The sequence below is a fragment of the Panthera uncia genome, assembly GCF_023721935.1.
Source record: "Panthera uncia isolate 11264 chromosome C1 unlocalized genomic scaffold, Puncia_PCG_1.0 HiC_scaffold_3, whole genome shotgun sequence".
NCBI lineage: Eukaryota > Metazoa > Chordata > Mammalia > Carnivora > Felidae > Panthera > Panthera uncia.
In genome coordinates, this window is record NW_026057584.1 from 6,722,711 (window position 1) to 6,741,050 (window position 18,340).

The 18,340-nt window shown below is 39.7% G+C and overlaps 1 protein-coding gene across 8 annotated transcripts in view; it reads left to right on the forward strand.

Moving 5' to 3' along the window:
• The window catches only part of USP40 (ubiquitin specific peptidase 40), an 88,171-nt gene that overhangs the window by 20,126 nt on the left and 49,705 nt on the right, over positions 1-18,340 (forward strand). For all 8 annotated transcript variants that reach the window (XM_049614643.1, XM_049614644.1, XM_049614642.1 and 5 more), the window contains 2 exons: positions 1,619-1,702; positions 3,147-3,254. In XM_049614643.1, the coding sequence (XP_049470600.1) occupies positions 1,619-1,702; positions 3,147-3,254 (192 nt within the window). The remainder of the gene's footprint in view (positions 1-1,618; positions 1,703-3,146; positions 3,255-18,340) is intronic.

The window sequence follows — 18,340 nt, forward strand, 5'->3', positions numbered from 1 at the left end:
GCCATGTTTATACTGAGAGGGTGGCTCTTTTCAGGTTTCTAGCATTTTGCTGAAGTCTGTCTATGTGGTATAATTAAAAAATACATATTTATATTCTGTCTTTGCCCCAGGTTCCTGGAATAGAGCTTGAAATTTCCTGAGTGATAGGCTTGTCTTTTGTTATTCATAACGAACCCCTTTCAACCATACCCGAGTTCATGCTAATGGGGTGACTCTTGGTGGGAACCTAGATACCTTCGAAATGAGGGCTGATCAGCAGCAGAACCAACCACATGCTTAGAGGGTTGGTGTTTTTAGCCCCAGTCCCTGACCCGGGGAGGGGCTGGTGATTGAATTCAGTCCATCGGTAATGCCTGCATACTGAAACTTTGATTAAAATTCTGAAGCAAGGAGACTAAGGGAGCTTGTGGGCTGGTGAACACATCCATGTGCAGGGAGGGTGCCCACCCCGACTCTACAGGGACAGAGGTTCCTGCTGTACTCAGGACCCTTCCCGACCTCACCCTGTCCACAGGGTGTACAAGTTCCTGAGTTCTGTGAGCTGTTCCAGGAAATTCTCAAACCTGAAGTGGGGGTTGTAGGAACCCTAGAATTTGTAATCAGCCAGGCAAAAGCACAGGTGGCCTGGACCCTGCGCAGGACCCCGTTTGTGGCTGTTGTCTGAAGTGGGGACAGTCCTGTGGGACTGAGTGAAGTTCGTATCAGAACTGGACTGAATTGTAGGACACCCAGATGGTGTCAGAGAACTGCAAAACTGGTTGTTTGGAAAACCAGTCATTCAACTCCGTACTTTTGGAGGTCTTGAGGCTTTGCCTCCCAAACCATGTCCTGTATGAGCATCAAAGTGGAAGCTGCATCGGCCAGGTTGGACGGCTGGAGGCCTCAGCTCTGGATTTCCTCCCTGGATTCCCGTTTCACTTTTTCCCTCAGGATTTCCCTGATACTCTCTTGCTAATTCAGTGTGTGTTTTAAAAAGATGCCTTTGCTTTTTATTGTTGAGTTTACTTTATCCAGCATTTTTAGTAATTGGTAAAGATGATTATACTTAATGTACCATATTGTTTTACTCTTTCTGTATTTTGGTCTTGTGTTAATTGTTTAGGTCTATTTGTGTTTATGGTTTTAAGTCAAATCAAAATGCTTTTGCAAGATGGCATGTACCAAAAATTCAATAAAAAAAAATACCTTATTTTGATATGTTCCCAAATAACTTCATAGAATGGGGTGAAAACTTAAGACGACTGGGAAATAGAAGGGAGCCTGAAGCTGAGCTTGCTAGTGATTCACACACAACCTGTCAAGATTTGTAGGGTGCAGCTGGGGTGGTGCTTACTGGGAGAATGTCAGAACCTGCCGAGCGTGTGTTGTGCTGGAGGCTTATCTCATAATTCCATTTGCAGATAATGATCTGCAGAGATTAAGTAGTTTATTCAGGATTATTCAACCAAAACTGGAATTCAGAGCCAGGTCTGCCTGATTCCAAAGTATATATAAGTTATTACGATGCTGTTACTATCCCTTCTCCCTCTTGAAACTTCCGTGGCACAAACATTTCTCTTTTGTTAGTTACCTTTTAAGGGAGTAATGATAGAAACCTTTTTATTGTTTTCCTTTCTAGGAGGAAAAAAGTAAACCAGATCTCCAGAATAAAGAGGAGATTGACGATGATCCATTGATAATTCTAAAAGCAATCTTACTACAGGTAGAGTTTATATTTTCGTGTGTGTGTATTACAGACATGCACATAGATACATGAAATTTCATTGATAGAACTGATTCTGGTACTGTTGGCAGTCTTTTTCCTTTGGGACATTCTCTGTGTCTATTTTTATAATTTTTTTATTGGAGACTTTCTGGTTATAAAAAAATTCATATTTGTGGTAGAAAATTTGAGAGAAAAAATACTAGGAAATATATCAAGATAATAAAAATATAAATCAAATATCCAGTTATTGTTAATACTTTGACGCATATTTTTTACATTCTGCTTTTTCTCTGTGTTTATGCATATATATATATATTGGGATTGGGTTATAGGGTTTTTTGGTACTACTGTCCTTTTGAATGGAATTGGGATTCACTTCACATATTGTTTTGGAATTTGCTATTTTCCCACGTTATCCTTCCTAATGCCTGTAATACCTGAAGTTATGTCCTCTTTTTCATTCCTAATACTGATACGCTGATAATACCTCAAGTCTGTGACTCTTAACGTTTGCTTAGTGCTGTGTTGTAAAGGTGGTAGGTCTCCTTTTATGTATTTATTCATTCCTGTGAACAATTTTTCTTAATTCTTTACCACGGACCTAGTCTGAGTCCTTTAACTGCATTGGTCTGTGGCCACTGTATTAGTTTGCTAGAGCTGCCGTAACAGAATACCACAGATTGGGTGGCTTAAACAACAGAAATTTATTTTCTCACAGTTCTGGAGGCTGGAAGTCCAAGATCAAGGTGCCGGCAGGTTTGTTTCCTCCGGAGGCCTCTCTTCTTGGCTTGCAGATGGCTGCCTTCTCGCTGTGTCTTCACATGGCCTTTCCTCTGTGCATGTGCATCCCCAGTGTCTCTGTGTGTCCATTATTTCTTCTTCTTATAAGGACACCAGTCAGATTGGACTAGGACGCACTCTAATGACCTCATTTTTAACTTAATCACTTCCTTAAAGGTCCTGTCCAAATATAGTCATAGTTGAGATCTTGAAGGTTCAGGAGTCAATGTATGAATGTGGGGGTGGGGAGGGGGTACATTTCAGCCCCAAACAGTCACTTCCTCTTCCCTTTTAGAACTGCTTTATATCTGGAAACATTCGGAAAAGATATTGATAATCCTTTTTTGCGCTTAAATATCTCTTGTAAACATCCCATAAAATATCAGGAATTTACCAAACCTCAGAATACTCTTTGGATATTGGCTCCTTAAATGTTTGAACTTTGGCACAGGAAAGCACAATTCAGGTTTTCTAAACTGAGGCTTAATCTACTTGTAAAAAACTTTTTTTATTTTAAAGTAGTTATGGTTAATCCACTTCCATGTTCAGCTGTCATAGGCACATTTAATTAGATATAATCCTATTGGCCCCTTTGAACTTGTAAATGTTACATTTACATCTCATCAAATTTTCCTAAATGATCTTGTGTTTCTTTCACAAGGAGGAGAGTAATCTGATTCCTGTTGATCAGCTGGGCCAGAAACTCTTGAAAAAGATAGGAATATCTTGGAACAAGAAGTACAGAAAACAGTATGGACCACTGCGAAAGGTAATACATGACATCTGTATAGGAGGTCCCATCCCGGGAAATTTTATTATGATTGCTTTGCAAAGGAAATTTGAATTAGGTGAAAATAAAATCACTTTTTTTATTTAATGGTTAAAATTCAGTTAAGTTACTTATTAAGTTATCAAATCAAATAATTTATAGAATCAAGAAGTAAGCAGAAAAAGAAGGGCTTGTAATACAATAGCATCATCACAAGTGCCCTCCTTAATGCCCGTCACCCATTTAGCCCATCCCCCACACAACACCCCCTCCAGCAACCCTCAGTTTGTTCTCTGTAGGTAAGATTCTCATGGTTTGCCTCTTTCTCTGTTTTCATCTTATTTTATTTTTCCTTCCCTTTCCCTGTGTTCATCTGTTTTGTTTTCTTAAATTCCACGTATGAGTGAAATCATACAATATTTGTCTTTCTCTGACTTATTTCACTTAGCCTAATATACTTCAGTTCCATCCACGTCGTTGCAAATGACAAAATTTCATTCTTTTTGATGGCTCAGTAGTATTCCTCTGTGTGTGTGTGTGTGTGTGTGTGTGTGTGTGTGTGTGTGTGTGTTTACACCACATCTTTTTTATCCATTGATCAGTCAGTGGACATTTGGGCTCTTTCTGCAGTTTGGCTTTTGTTGATAGTAGTGCTATAAACATTGGGGTGCATGTGCCCCTTTGATTCAGTATTTTTCTTATCCTTTGGGTAGATACCTAGTAATACAATTGCTGGGTCATAGGTTAGTTCTATTTGTAATTTTTTGAGGAACCTCCATACCGTTTTCCAGAGTGGCTGCACCAGTTTGCATTCCCACTGACAGTGTAGGAGGGTTCCCCTTTCTCTGCATCCTTGCCGATGTCTGTTGTCTCCTGAGTTGTTAATTTTAGTCATTCTGACAGGTGTGAGGTGGTATCTCATTGTGATTTTGATTTGTGTTTCCCTGATGATGAGTGTTGTTGAGCATTTTTCATGTGTCTGTTAGCCATTTGTAGGTCTTCTTTGGAGAAATGTCTATTCATGTCTTCTGCCCATTTCTTAACTGAATTATTTGTTTTGGGGATGTTGAGTTTGCTAATTTCTTTATAGGTTTTGGATACTAACCCTTTATCAGATTTGCAAATATCTTTTCCCATTCTGTGGATTGCCTTTTAGTTTTGTTGATTATTTCCTTTGCTGTGCAGAGGCTTTTTATCTTGATGAAGTCCCAAGAGCTCATTTTTGCATTTGTTTCCCTTGCCCCCGGAGATGTGTCTAGTTAAAAGTTGCTATAGCCAGGGTCAAAGAGGTTGCTGCCTGTGTTCTCCTCTAGGATTTTGATGGTTTCCTCCTCTCACATTTAGGTCTTTATCCATTTTGAGTTTATTTTTTGTGTACTGTGTAAGAAGTAGTCCAGTTTCATTCTTCTGCATGTCGCTGTCCAGTTTTCCCAACGCTGTTTGTCGAAGAGACTTTTTTCCATTAGATATTCTTTCCCACTTTATCAAAGATTAGCTGACAACATAGTTGTGGGTCCATTTCTGGGTTCCCTTTTCTGTTCCATTGGTCTATGTGTCTGTTTTTGTGCCAATACCATTCTGTCTTGATGATTACATCTTTGTAATACAGTTTGAAGTCCAGAATTGTGATGCCTCCAGCTTTCGTTTTCTTTTTCAACATTACTTTGGCTATTCGGGATCTTTTGTGGTATCATACAAATTTTAGGATTGTGTGTTCTAGCTCTGAGAAGAATGCTGGTTCTATTTTGATCGGGATTGGGTTGAAGGTGTAGATTGCTTTGGGTGCTATCAACATTTTACCAATATTTGTTCTTCCAGTCCATGAGCACGGGATGTTTTTCCATTTCTTTGTGTCTTCAATTTCTTTCATAAGTGTTGTAAACTTTTCAGAGTACATATCTTCTACCTCTTTGGTTAGGTTTATTCCTAGGTATCTTATGGTTTTTGGTGCAGTTGTAAATGGGATTGATTCCTTGATTTCTCCTGCTGCTGCTTCATTATTGGTGTATAGAAATGCAACAGATTTCTGTACATTGATTTTATATCCTTGCAACCTTGCTGAATTAGTTCTAGCAGTGAAGTTCTTGGTGAAGTCTTTCAGGTTTTCCACATAGAGTATCCTGTCATCTGTGAAGAGTGAAAGTTTGACTTCTTCCTTGACAATTTGGATGCCTTTTATTTCTTTTTGTTGTCTGATTGCTGAGGCTAGGACTTACAGTGCTATGTTGAACAACAATGGTGAGAGTGGACGTCCTGTTGTGTTCCTGAACTTAGGGGAAAAGCTCTCAGTTTTTCCCCATTGAGGATGATACGGGTCTGTTGTATATGGCCTTTTATGATGTTGAGGTATGTTCCTTCTGTCCCAGTTTTCTTGAGGGTTTTTATCAAGAATGGATGCTATATTTTGTCAGATGATTTTTCTGCATTTATCGAGAGGATCATGTGGTTCTTATCCTCTCTTTTATTAAGGTGTGTATCACGTTAATTGATTTGCAGACACTGAACCACCCCTGCAGCCCGGGAATAAATCTCACTTGTTTGTGGTGGATAATCCTTTTAATGTACTGTTGGATTTGTTAGGATCTTGTTGAGAATTTTTGCATCCATGTTCATCAGGGAATTGGTCTGTAATTCTCCTTTTTAGTGGGGTCTTTGTCTGGTTTTGGAATGAAGGTAATGCTAGCCTTATAGAAGGAGTTTGAAGTTTTCCTTCCATTTCTATTTTTTGGAACAGTTTCAGAATAGTAAGTATTAATTCTTCTTTAAATATTGGGTAGAATTTCCCTGGGAAGCCATCTGGCCCTGGACTCTTGTTTTTTGGGAGATCTTGTATTTCTGATTCAGTTTCTTTGCTGGTTATGAGTCTATTCAAATTTTCTATTTCTTCCTGTTTCAGTTTTGGTCATTTATATGTTTCTAGGAATTTATCCATTTCTTCTAGATTGTCAAATTTGTTGGCATGTAATTGCTTATAATATTCTTTTATAATTGTGTTTCCGTGGTGTTGGTTGTGTTCTCTTTCATTTGTGATTTTATTTGTTTGGGTCCTCTTTTATTTTTGATAAATTTGGCTAGGGGGGTTATCAGTTTTTTTAATTCTTTCAAAGTACCAGCTCCTAGTTTCATTGATCAGTTTGTTCTGCTGGTTTTTTGGTTTCTGTATCATTTGTCTCTGCTCTCATCTTTACTTGCTGTTCTTTTTCCAGTTCTTTTAGGTGTAAGGTTAGGTTGTGTATTTGAGACTTTTGCTTCATGAGGAAGGGCCTGTGTTACAATATATAATACTTCTTATGACCACCTTTGCTGCATCCCAAAGGTTTTGGACTGTCGTGTTTTCATTTTCATTTGCTTCCATTTATTTTTTTAATTTCTTCTTTAATTTCCTGGTTAATCCATTCATTCTTTAGTAAGATGTTCCTTAACCTGCATGTATTTGAGGGCTTCCCCAATTTTTTCTTATGGTTGACCTCAAGTTTCATAGTGTTGTGGTCTAAAAATATGCATGGTAAGGATCTCAGTCTTTCTGTACTGGTTCAGGCATGATTTGTGACCCATCATGTGATCTCTTCTGGAGAATGTTCCATGTGCACTCGAAAAGAGTGTGTATTCTGTTGCTTTAGGATGAAATGCTCTGATTATATCTGTTAAGTCCATCTGGTCCAGTGTATCATTCAAAGCCTGTTTCCCTGTTGATCTTCTGCTTAGATGATCTGCCCATTACTGCAAGTGGGGTGTTAAAGTCTCCTACTTTTATTGTGTTGTTATCAACAAGCTTCTTTAAGTTTGTTATTAATTGATTTGTACATTTGCTTGCTTTTAAGATAGGGGCATAAATAGTAGTTAGATCTTCTTGTTGGATAGCCTCCTTTATTATGATCTAATGCCTTTCTTCATCTCTTATGATAGTCTTTGATTTGAAATCTAGTTTGCCTAAGTATGGCTACTGCAGCTTCCTTTTGATGTCCGTTAGCATGAGAAATGGTTCTCCACCCCTCACTTTCAATCTGGAGGTGTCTGTGGGTGTAAAATGAGTCTTTTGTGAGTCAGCATATCGATGGGTCTTGTTTTTGTGACCATTCTGATACCCTGTGTCTTTTGATTGGAACATTTTAGTCCATTTACGTTCAGAATAATTATCAATAGATATGAATTTAGTGCCATTGTATTACCTGTAAAGTTTCTGATTCTGTGGATTGTCTCTGTTCTTTTCTAGTCTTGGTTGCTTTTGGTCTCTCTTTCCCTGTCTAAGGGTCCCCTTTAATAATTCTTGCAGAGCTGGTTTCGTGTTCACAAACTCCTTTAGTTTTTGCTTGTCTTGGAGGCTCTTTATCTCTCCTTCTATTCTGAATGACAGCCTTGCTGGATAAAGGATTCTTGGCTGCGTATTTTTCCCATTTAGCACATTGAATATTTCCTGCCACTCCCTTCTGGCCTGTCAGGTTTCTGTGGACAGGTCTGCTAACCTTATGTGTCTGCTCTTGTAGGTTAAGGACGTTGTGTTCCTAACTGCTTTCAGAATTCTCTCTTTATCTTTGTGTTTTGCAGGTGTTACTGTGGTATGTCTTGATGTTGACCTGTTTTTTTGCTGATTTTTTTTTAACGTTTATTCATCTTTGAGAGACAGAGAGAGAGACAGAGCAGGGAAGGGGTAGAGAGAGGGAGACACAGAATCCAAAGCAGACTCCAGGCTCTGAGCTGTCAGCACAGAGCCCAACGCGGAGCTTGAACTCAAAAACTGCGAGATCATGACCTGAGCCCAAGTCGGACGCTCAACCGACTGAGCCACCCAGGTGCTCTGAGTTTTTTTTGCTGATTTTTGAGGGGAGTTCTCTGTGCCTCTTGGACTTGAATGCCTCTTTCCTTCCTCAGATTAGGGAAGTTCTCAGCTATAATTTGTTCAAATAAACCTTCTGTCCCTTTTTCCTGCTCTTCTTCTGGAACCCCTGTGATACGGATATTATTGCACTTTATGGATTGCTGAATTCCCCAAGTCTGTATTTGTGATGTAGTGGTTTTATTTCCCTCTTCTTTTCAGCTTCATTATTTCCGTAGTTTTATCTTCTGTGTCACCTATTCGTTCCCCTGCTGCTTTGATCTTCCTTGTGAATACATCCAGTCAGTTTTGCATCTCAGTTAGCATTTTTTATTTCAGCCTGATTTTTAGGTCTCTTATCTCTGCAGCAAGGGTTTCTCTGGTGTCTTCTATGCTTTTTCAAGCCCAGCTAGTATTATTATGACTAAATTGTTGTTCTAAATTCTTGTTCAGATATATTGCTTACATCTTTTGTGAGCAAATTCCTGGCTGTGGTTTCTTCTTGATACTTCTTTTGGGGAGAATTCCTCCACCTTGCCATTTTGTCTAGGTTTCTGTTTTTTGCATGTTACGAAAGCTTACACGTCCTGCTCCTGAGAGTAATGCTGTGTTAAGAAAAGGGGTCACGTCCGGGCTGCCCAGGCCTAGCGCTTCAGGAAGCACTCCGGTGTATGCTGTGTGCACTCTGCTTTGTGATTTGGCTGCTCTTTCCCCCAGGTCAGTCCTATGCAGAGTTCATCCTTGCTTGCAGTGGGGAGCATTTGGACCTTTAACTAGGTGTGCTTTGATTTGTTTGTTAAAATAAGACTGATTTTTTTAAAAAGCCTGATTCAAAAAAGGAAAAGGAACAAAAAAAACAAACAAACAAAAAACTGTAAGCCTAGTTCCAAAAAAAAGAAGGAAAGGGGAAAAAAATAAAAAGCCTGATCCAGACAACAAGAAAAGGAAATGAAAAAACAAATGAACAAATAACTATAAGCCTGATTCAAAAAAAAAACAAACCTGGTCCTATTTCCCCCAGAACTGAAGGTGATGCTTCAGAGCACTTTATGTTCCATAGACTTGGTGCATGTGGAGCTGGGGGGCGTGCTGGTCCTCTGGGGGAGAGTCTTGCCGTGCTGGCTCACAGTCAGACCTGCCCGAGTAAAGCTGCACCTGCAGGGGCACCTAGGTGGCTCAGTCAGTTGAGTCTCCGACTTTGGCTCAGGTCATGATCTCATGGTTTCAGAGTTCAAGACCCACATCAGGCTCACTGCCCTCCGTGCAGAGCCCGCTTCAGATTTTCTGTCCCCCTCTCTCTGCCCCTCCCCCACTTGCACTGGTTCTCTCTCTCTCAAAAATAAAGCATTTAAAAAAAAAAAAAAAAAGATGCACCTGTAGGGGACAGGATGTGTGGTTTGGTGTAAGCAGTACCACCTTCCGCTGGTGGGGGCGCTGTGCTGGCCTTGCTGGCGGGCGGAGAAAGATGGTGTCACCTTGCTCTCTTCCCCAGAGAGGAGAGAGGAACTCACATCTGCCACTGTTCAGGGAGTCCTCACAGACCAGCGAACAATCTCCCCTTCTGTGTCCCAGGTTTCTGTCAGATCCCTGCTCTCAACCCTTCTGTGCCCAGGCCGTCAACACACAGCCTTTGGTTTATCTCTTGTGGTTATCTTTGGCACGCAGCTAGGATGCGGAACTCCAAATTTTAAAGGACCCTGCACACGCTGGATCCACTCCCCTCCAGGGAGCGTCGCATTCTTGCAGCGCTGCGCCTGGTGCCGGCCTGTCCCAGAAAAGCAGTCGCACGGCCGAGCAGGTGCCTGGAGTTTATGGTGAAGCACAGCAAAAAGCTGCGGCCAGGTTATCCACCCTCTGTTTGCACCTTTGTCCCCTGGTGCTGAACGGCTGCTCAAAGGCGCCAGCCAGGTCTTTTGTCCTTGAAGAGGCAATATATTCTCTTCCTAATGCACTCCAGGGAATGGAACGTTCTCTCCCAGTATAACCTGGGGCATCCCCACACTCCACTGTCCTCTCCCAGGCCTTTGCCCTCCTCCTCCCCAGGAGCACAGCTGCCCACCGAGATCAACTCCTGTGAATGCTGTAGACTTTGATAACCTCCAACTTTGAGTTCCACTCTGCAGAAACTGGTGATATAGTCCATTCCTCCTGATTCCCCAGTCACTGGGTTTGGAGGAGTGCTTTTCTTGCACGAACCCCATGACGTCTCTCTAACCCCTCTCCCTTTCCTCTCCGCAAAAAGGGCTTCCTCCCTTACCGTGCACCACAGCTCTTCTGTCCCCTAATTCATGTCACTGCACCTGCACCTGCCACATTTCCTCCCTCAAGATGCGCAGAATGTTCTCTTAATCCTCCGATTGATTTTCTAGGTGTGAATTCAGAATCATTTGATGTTGATCTAGCTGTTTTCGAGGAACAAGGCAAGGCCAGGTTCCCCCTACTACTCCACCATCTTAACTCCGCCCCCCCCTCCAGGTTTTCCTTTAAAACAATTGGGTAAGGGCCCCTGGGTGGCTCAATTAAGCTTCCAACCTCTGCTTAGGTCATGATCTCATGGTTCGTGGGTTTGAGCCCCACGTCGGGCTCTGTGCTGACAGCTCAGAGGCTGGAGGCTGCTTCAGATTCTGTGTTTCCTTCTCTCTGACCACCCCCCCCCCACTTGTGTTCTGTCTCTCTCCCTCTCTCAAAAATAAATATTAAAAATTTTTAAGAAAACAAAAAATAATTGGGTCAGTGTCTCGGTATTTTACTCTTGAGTATGATCTTAGTTGTGCACATTTTTAAAAAATATACATACCCTGGGGCACCTGGGTGGCTCAGTCGGTTGGGCGTCTGCCTTCAGCTCAGGTCATGATCTCATAGTTCGTGAGTTCAAGCCCCACATTGGGTTCTGCTTTGCGCACAGAGCGCCCTTTAGATCTTCTCTCCCCCTCTCCCTCTCCTCTTTCCTCCCTCCCTCCCTCCCTCCCTCCCTTTTCCTCTCTCTCTCTCTGTCGAAAATAAACAGAATACTTAAAAGAAAAATATAAATACCTTTTGTAATTTTGAGGGAGTTAGCTTTTAATTCATAGTTGACTGATCATTTCATCTTGAGTAGAGGTTGGATTTTATCAAATGTTGACTCAGTTTTGTGGGTTTTTTTTGTCTTGTACACCTTTTTTTCTGTTAATGTGATGAATTCCATTGATTGACCTTTTTAATGTTAAACAAATCTTATATTTCTGAGAATAATCCCACTTGGTCATGATACTCTCTATATTGCTGTCTTCATTTAGCTCATATTCGGGATTTTCGTGTCTGCATTTATGAGAGATACGAGTCTTGATTTTCTTTTTTTTGTAAAGTCTTTGTCAGATTTTAGTATCAAGGTTATATAGGACTCAGAAGTTGGAAAATACTCCTTTTTTTTATATTTTTGGAGGAATTCTCTCACATTGATAATTTTTTTCTTAAATGTTTGATGAAGCTATTGAGACCTGAAATGGTATTTTATTTAATTCCAGTGTAAGTAACATACGGTGTTAATATTAGTTTCAGCTGTGCAATATAGTGATTCAACAGTTCCCTGTATTCTCAGTGTTCATCATAAGTACACTCTTAATCCCCTTCACCTGTTTCACCCATCCCCCCAGCCACCTCCCCTCTGGTAACCACCAGTTTGTTCACTCTCATTAAGAGTCTGTTTCTTGGTTTGTCTCTTTTTTTCCTTTGCTCATTTCTTCTGTTTTTTTTGTTTTGTTTCTTCAATTCCACATGAGTGAAATCGTATGGTTTTTGTCTTTGACTGACTTCACCTAGCATAATAACCTCTAGCTCCATCCATGTTGTTGCAAAGGCAAGATTTCATTTGAATAATATTCCGTTGTATAGAAGTACCACATCTTTATCCATTCGTCTATTAATGGAGACACTTGGCTGCTACCATAGTTTGGCTCTTGTAAATAACGCTGCAGTCAATACAGGGGTGCCTATGTCCCTTTGAATTAGTGTTTTCTTATTCTTTGGGTAAATACCCAGTAGTGTGATTACTGGATCGTAGGGTAGTTCTGTTTTTAACTTTGTGAAGAACCTCCATGCTGTCTTCCACAGTGGCTGTGCCAGTTTGAGCTCCCACCAACAGTTTACGAGGATTCCTTTTTCTCTACATCCTCGCCAACACTTGAGATTTTGATTTTAGCCATTCTGACAGGTATGAGGTGATATCTCATTGTGGTTTTGATTTGCATTTCCCTGATGATGAGTGATGTTAAGCATCTTTTCATGCATCTATTGACCATTTGTATGTTTTTGGAGAAATGTCTGTTCGTGTCTTCTGTCCATTTTTAATTGGATTATTTGGTGGGGTTTTTTGGTGTTTGCATTATATAGTTTTTTAATATATTTTGGATATTAACCCTTTATCAGAGATATGTCAGTTGCAAATATCTTCTCCCATTCGGTGGGTTGTCTTTTAGTTTTGTTGGTTTTCTTTGCTGTGCAGAAGCCTTTTATTTTGATGTAGTCCCAATAGTTGATTTTTGCTTTTGTTTCCCTTGCCTCAGGAGACATACCTAGAAGGATGTTGCTACAACCAGTGTCAGAGAAATTACTGCCTGTGCTCTCTTCTACGATTTTTATGATTTCAGGTCTTACATTTAGGTCCTTAATCCATTTTATTTTTGTGTATGGTGTAAGAAAGTGGTCCAGGTTCATTCATCTGCATGTGGCTGTTCAGTTTTCCCAGTACCATTTGTTAAAGAGACTGTCTTTTTCCCATTGCATATTCTTGCCTCCTTTGTCAAAGGTTAATTGGCCATATAATTGTGGTTTTACATCTGGGCTTTCTGTTCTCTTGAGACCTGAAATTTTTTTGGAGTAAGGTTTTTTAATTATAGTTTAAATTTGTTTTATTGTAGAGTTCTTTAGATTTTCTCTTCTTGCATTATTTTGGAAAATTTTGTTGTTTAAGGAGTTTGTTCCTTTATCTGTGATGTCAAATTTATTAGCATAAAATTATTCACAATATTTTGTGTTTTCTGTAGTGTCTATAGAACCTGAAGTTGTTTCCTTTTTTTCATTCCTAATATTAGTAATTTGTATTTTCTCACTTTTTTCCATCAGTCTTGCTTGGGGTTTATCAGGTTTATTAAACTTTTTCAAAACCTTTTGCCTCTTTTGATTTTCTCTATGGATCATCTCTTTTCTATTTCATTGATTTCTGCTCTTGTTTTTAATTATTTCCTTCCTTTTTCCTCTGGGATTTAATTTGATCAACTTTTTTCTAGTTTCCTGGGTTGGTATCTGAGTTGCTTTTAACCTTCCTTTTTTAAAATGTGTGTTTACTTATTTATTTTGAGAGAGTGAGCGAGCATGAGCAGGGGAGGGGCAGAGAGAGAGAGAGAGAGAATCCCAAGCAGGATCTGCACTGCCAGCATAGAGCATGGAGCACAATTTGGGGCTCAAACCCATGAACCCATGAGAACATGACCCGAGCCGAAATCAAGAGTTGGACCCTCAACCGACTGAGCCACCCAGGCGCCCTTAAACCTTCCTTTTAATAGATGCTTTTAAAGCTGTCAATTTCCTTCTCAGCACTAATTTAGCTGCAGCCAAATCTGACATGTTTTCATTATCATTCTGTTCAAAATATTTTTTAATCTCCCTTGTGGTGTGTGTGTGTGTGTGTGTGTGTGTGTGTGTAAATGTGTTGCTTAATTTCCAGATATTTGGGGATTTCTTTTTATCTTTTTGTTATATCCATAAATTGATTTCTAGTTAATTCCATTGTACTCTTGAGAACATGCTCTCCCTGATTTTAATTCTTTTGAATTTATTGAGATTTGTTCCACACCTCAGAATATGGTCTGTGTTGCTGAATATTCAGAATTTACCATAAAAGTTATTTTCTGCAGTTGCGGGATATATTTTGTAAATGTCAACTGTGTCACTTTGGTTGATAGTGTTCTGTTTTCTTCTCTGTCCCTACTAATTTTTCTGTCTTTTGGTTGTGTCTTTTGGTTTAAATATCCAGCTACAATGGTGGATTTCTCCCTCCCCCTTTTACTTTGGACAACTTTACTTCATGTACCCTGAAGTGACACCGTTAGGTGCATACACATTTTGGATTTTTATGGCCTGCTGACATACAGTGCCCTTCCTTTATCTCTGCTAATATTCCTTGCCTTGAAATTTACCTTGTCTAGTATTGATGTAACCTTGCAAGCTGTTTTATATAAGTGTGTCTCTTGCAGTGTGAAGTTGGCTCTTTTTTATTTGGGATAATTGTGATTTTTAAGTAATCTCTCCTTTTATTTAAAGCATAATTTGTTAGCATAAAGTTGTTTGAAGTATTACCGTGTTACCTTCTTACTGTCCATAGGATCGGATGTTCCCTGGTTCATTTCTGATCTTGATAATTTGGGTGTTTCGGCTTTCTCTTTCATCAGTCTTGCTAGGGGTTCATCACATCTGTTAAACTCTTTAAGAAAGTAACTTTGTATGTGTTGATTCTTCTATGCTGTTTGTTTTCTATCAGATAATAGTTTGATAAGTTTCTTTTAATTAGAATGTGTAGTCCATTTGGTTTTAATGCATTAATATGGTTGAGTTTGAATTTACCATCGAGGTATTTGGTTTTTATTTGCCACCCGTTTTTTGCTCCTTCTTACTTACCTTTTAGATTAATCAGGTGATTTTTAGTATTTCATCTTTATCTCCTCTGTTGGCTAATAGCTGTATTTCTGTAGTTTTTTTATTCTAGGGATCATATTATCCGTAAGTTCGTATTACCAATTACAGATTCATGGCACACCACTTCATGAACAGTGTAACATGCTCACAGTGGTGTAATTGCATTTCTGCTGTTGTCTTATGTTTTACCATTACAGGTAAACTCCACTCTACGTTATTTATTTTTATTATTATTAAATTTTGCTTTAAACACTCAGGCAGCTTTTTTTTTTTTTAATGTTTATTTTTTTGAGAAAGAGAGCACGAATGGGGGAGGGGCAGAGAGCGAGGGAGACACAGAATCCGAAGCAAGTTCCGGGCTCTGAGCTATCAGCACAGAGCCCGATGTGGGACTCAAACTCAAGCACTGTGAGATCGAGACCTGAGCTGAAGTCGGAGGCCTAAGTGACTGAGCCACCCAGGCTCCCCAAGCAACTTTTTAAAAAACTGAATGAAAAAATCGTGTTTTATGCTTATCTATTCTGGTGTTCACTGGTTCTTGCACATTCAGCCGTGCATCTGGTATCACTGCCCTGGAATGTAATAGAACTTCAAGTCTTTTGAGAATGTCCCTCTTCGAGTCTTGGTGAAAATATTCTCGGCTTGTTTGATTGAAATTGTTATTTTGTCTTCAGTTTTTTTAAGGGATATTTTTGCAGGATATAAAATTCTGGTTTAGGTTTTGTTTTTTGTTTTTTCCTTTCAGTACCTTAAAGATGACACTCCATTATGTTTTGGCTTCCATTATTTTGGTTCCGTGACTTGAACGTAATGTGTCCTTTTCTCTGCCAGCTTTTAAGATTTTTTTTCTCTTTCTTTGATTTTTAGCAGTTTATTTCTTTTTTGTTATTTTTAAAATTTATTTTGAGAGAAACAAAGTGTGAGTTGGAGAGGGGCAGAGAGAGAGAGAGGGGAGAGAAAATCCCAAGCAGGCTTCACACTGTCAGGGCAGTGTTTTATGGCTAAGCTGAAACCAAGAGTTGGCCCTTACCGACTGAGCCCCCCAGGCCCCCCATGGTTTTAGCAGTTTAACAATAATGTGTCTCAGTATGGTATTCTTTGCGTTAATTGCTTTGTATTTGCTAAGTTTTTTATATCTGTAACTTAAAGTCTTTCTTCAGTTTTGGCCACTGTCTTCTTAATTTATCGTCTGCCCCATTATCTCTCTTCTCCTTCTAGGACTACAGTTACATATGTATTAGAACATTCTGGATTTCCTCACAGATGTTAGATAACTGGGTTTTTTTTTTCTTTTTCTGAAAATTTTTACCTCTCCTTCAATTTGGATAATTTACATTGCTTCATCTTCAAGGTCATTGGTTCTCCTGCTATATCTAGTCTTCCATTAAGCCCAGCTAGTGAACTTTTTGTTTAGATACTGTATTTTTCAGCTTTAGAATTTCCACTTAGCTGTAATGGAGAGTGTCCGTTTCTCCACTGAAACTCCCTATCTGAACCCACTCTGTTCATCCTTTCTTATAAATTAAATACATTTTTTTTGTTTTGTTAAAATTTTTTTAATGTTTATTTATTTTTGAGACAGAGAGAGACACAGCATGAACGGGGGAGGGGCAGAGAGAGAGGGAGACACAGAATCAGAAGCAAGCTCCAGGCTCTGAGCCATCAGCCCAGAGCCCGATGCGGGGCTCGAACTCGCGGACCGCGAGATCGTGACCTGAGCTGAAGTCGGATGCTTAACCGACTGAGCCACCCAGGCGCCCCACATTTTTGAAAGTCTAATTGGCTTTATTAAGCTATATAAATTAAGTATTTGTAATAATTTCTCAGTATCATAATGTCTGGATCGTTTCTGGGTCTATTTCTATTAACTTTTTTTTTCTCTTGTGAATTGACCGTGTCATCTCTTGATTATGAGAAACACTGTCCTGTTTGCATGTCATTTAGTCTTATATTGCCTATGGGTGCTGTTCTCTAAAGAGTTTCACAGTATGTCATACCAGGCTGTTAAATTACCTTTGAATCGTCTTGATCCTCTGGTAGCTTCATTTTACAGTTTGTAGGGTGGGCCTATTGCAGTGTTGCTGTTAGTCCTGAGACACGCCTGGTCCTCCCTCTTAAGACAGAGGTTGCCAGAATATGGCCACTGCCTGTTTTTGTACAGCCCTGAGCTAAGAACTCTCTTTGCATTTTTAAATGGTTATTTATTTTAAAAAGCTATATAGGTGCCCACATAATGTCCTCAAGTTTGCCTCTTAAGTTCACAAAGCCTAAGGTGTTTACTGTCCAACCTTTTACAAGTTTGCCAGCCCCCAGCCTAAGGTATGGCCCTTCTGGGATTTCAGTGGAAAGCCTGAGATGTTTGTCATACTCCTCTAACTTGCCAGGACTTTAGTTCCACGTTCTTCTATCCAGCAGCAGGATGCTAAAGGCTGTGCTCAGATAGAATCTACCAGCTGTTGCTTCCTGTGGGGTTTTGTGCATCTTGGATTGTGCATATACTGTTCAGAAGTCAGCCAAGGATTCTAGGGGGATTTGGAGTAGATTTGAGGCTCCTTTATACGGCTCTTTCACTTTCTAGCCTCTCTGGCATGTTCAAATTCTGTTTCCTTGGCTCAGTAAGACTCCTGCCCTTTGCTTGAACCCCTCTACCGCTACAAACTGGGAAGCAGTGGGTTAATGTAAAACTCATCGAGTTTGCTTCCCTTTGAAGGATTATGTCCCCTGTTTTATGCCTGTTTTTGGTTACTCTCCGAACATTTGTTTTCATTATTTTGTCTAGAGTTTATAATTTCTTATCAGGAAAGTTAGTCCAATAAAAGTTCTCTGCTGTTACTGGGACCAGATTGTGCCAAGTTTGAGGCTTAAAAGAATTAATCCTCAATTATTAAACAAAGAAAAAAATGGCTAACCAGAAAGTTCATTACTCCAGGTTTTCCAACTGTTATTTGATTGTACCTAAACAAATCAGCTACAAAACTCTTTTACTGTCTTTTATACACAGTGTTAACAATACTGTCTGGGTCATATACTCATTCCCTTCTGTTGGTGATACCATCCTACTTTGATGAGAGAGTTGGCATTGCTGCACATTCATTCTTCCAAGTGGAAAATGAGAGAGTCACCTTTCCATATTGACTGATGGACTAAGCAGATGTTGTGCATACCTCCCAGGTGGTTTCCTGCATAAAGTAACTTCGTGCTGTGAGGCAAGGCCACACAGCAATCAGGCAGTGAGAAGGGACAAGAGTAGGGCTGAAAGAGGGGATAGGCAACGAGGAAAGAGTGGTTTTTTCTTTCTAACCCTTTAGCGAGAACTTGATTAATAGTTTTTAGGATTAAGACTTAAGCCTTCTGTGCTTTGATTGCCTGAGCTAACCTGTCAGCTTCCTGGACAGGCAACATTCAATTTAGTCCATGTTAAATGACAATTTCAGCTTATGATTATTACTTTATTCCTTTATTACTTTATTCCTTTATTATTCAGACAGAGTTTGTCTGAGTCACTAGTTTTGAAATTCTCTTCCGTAACGTTTCACTGTTGTGATTGCCTTTGTTTTATGCTCTGTTTATATTCTGTTTGAAACATCTCAAAAGTGTTTGTTCT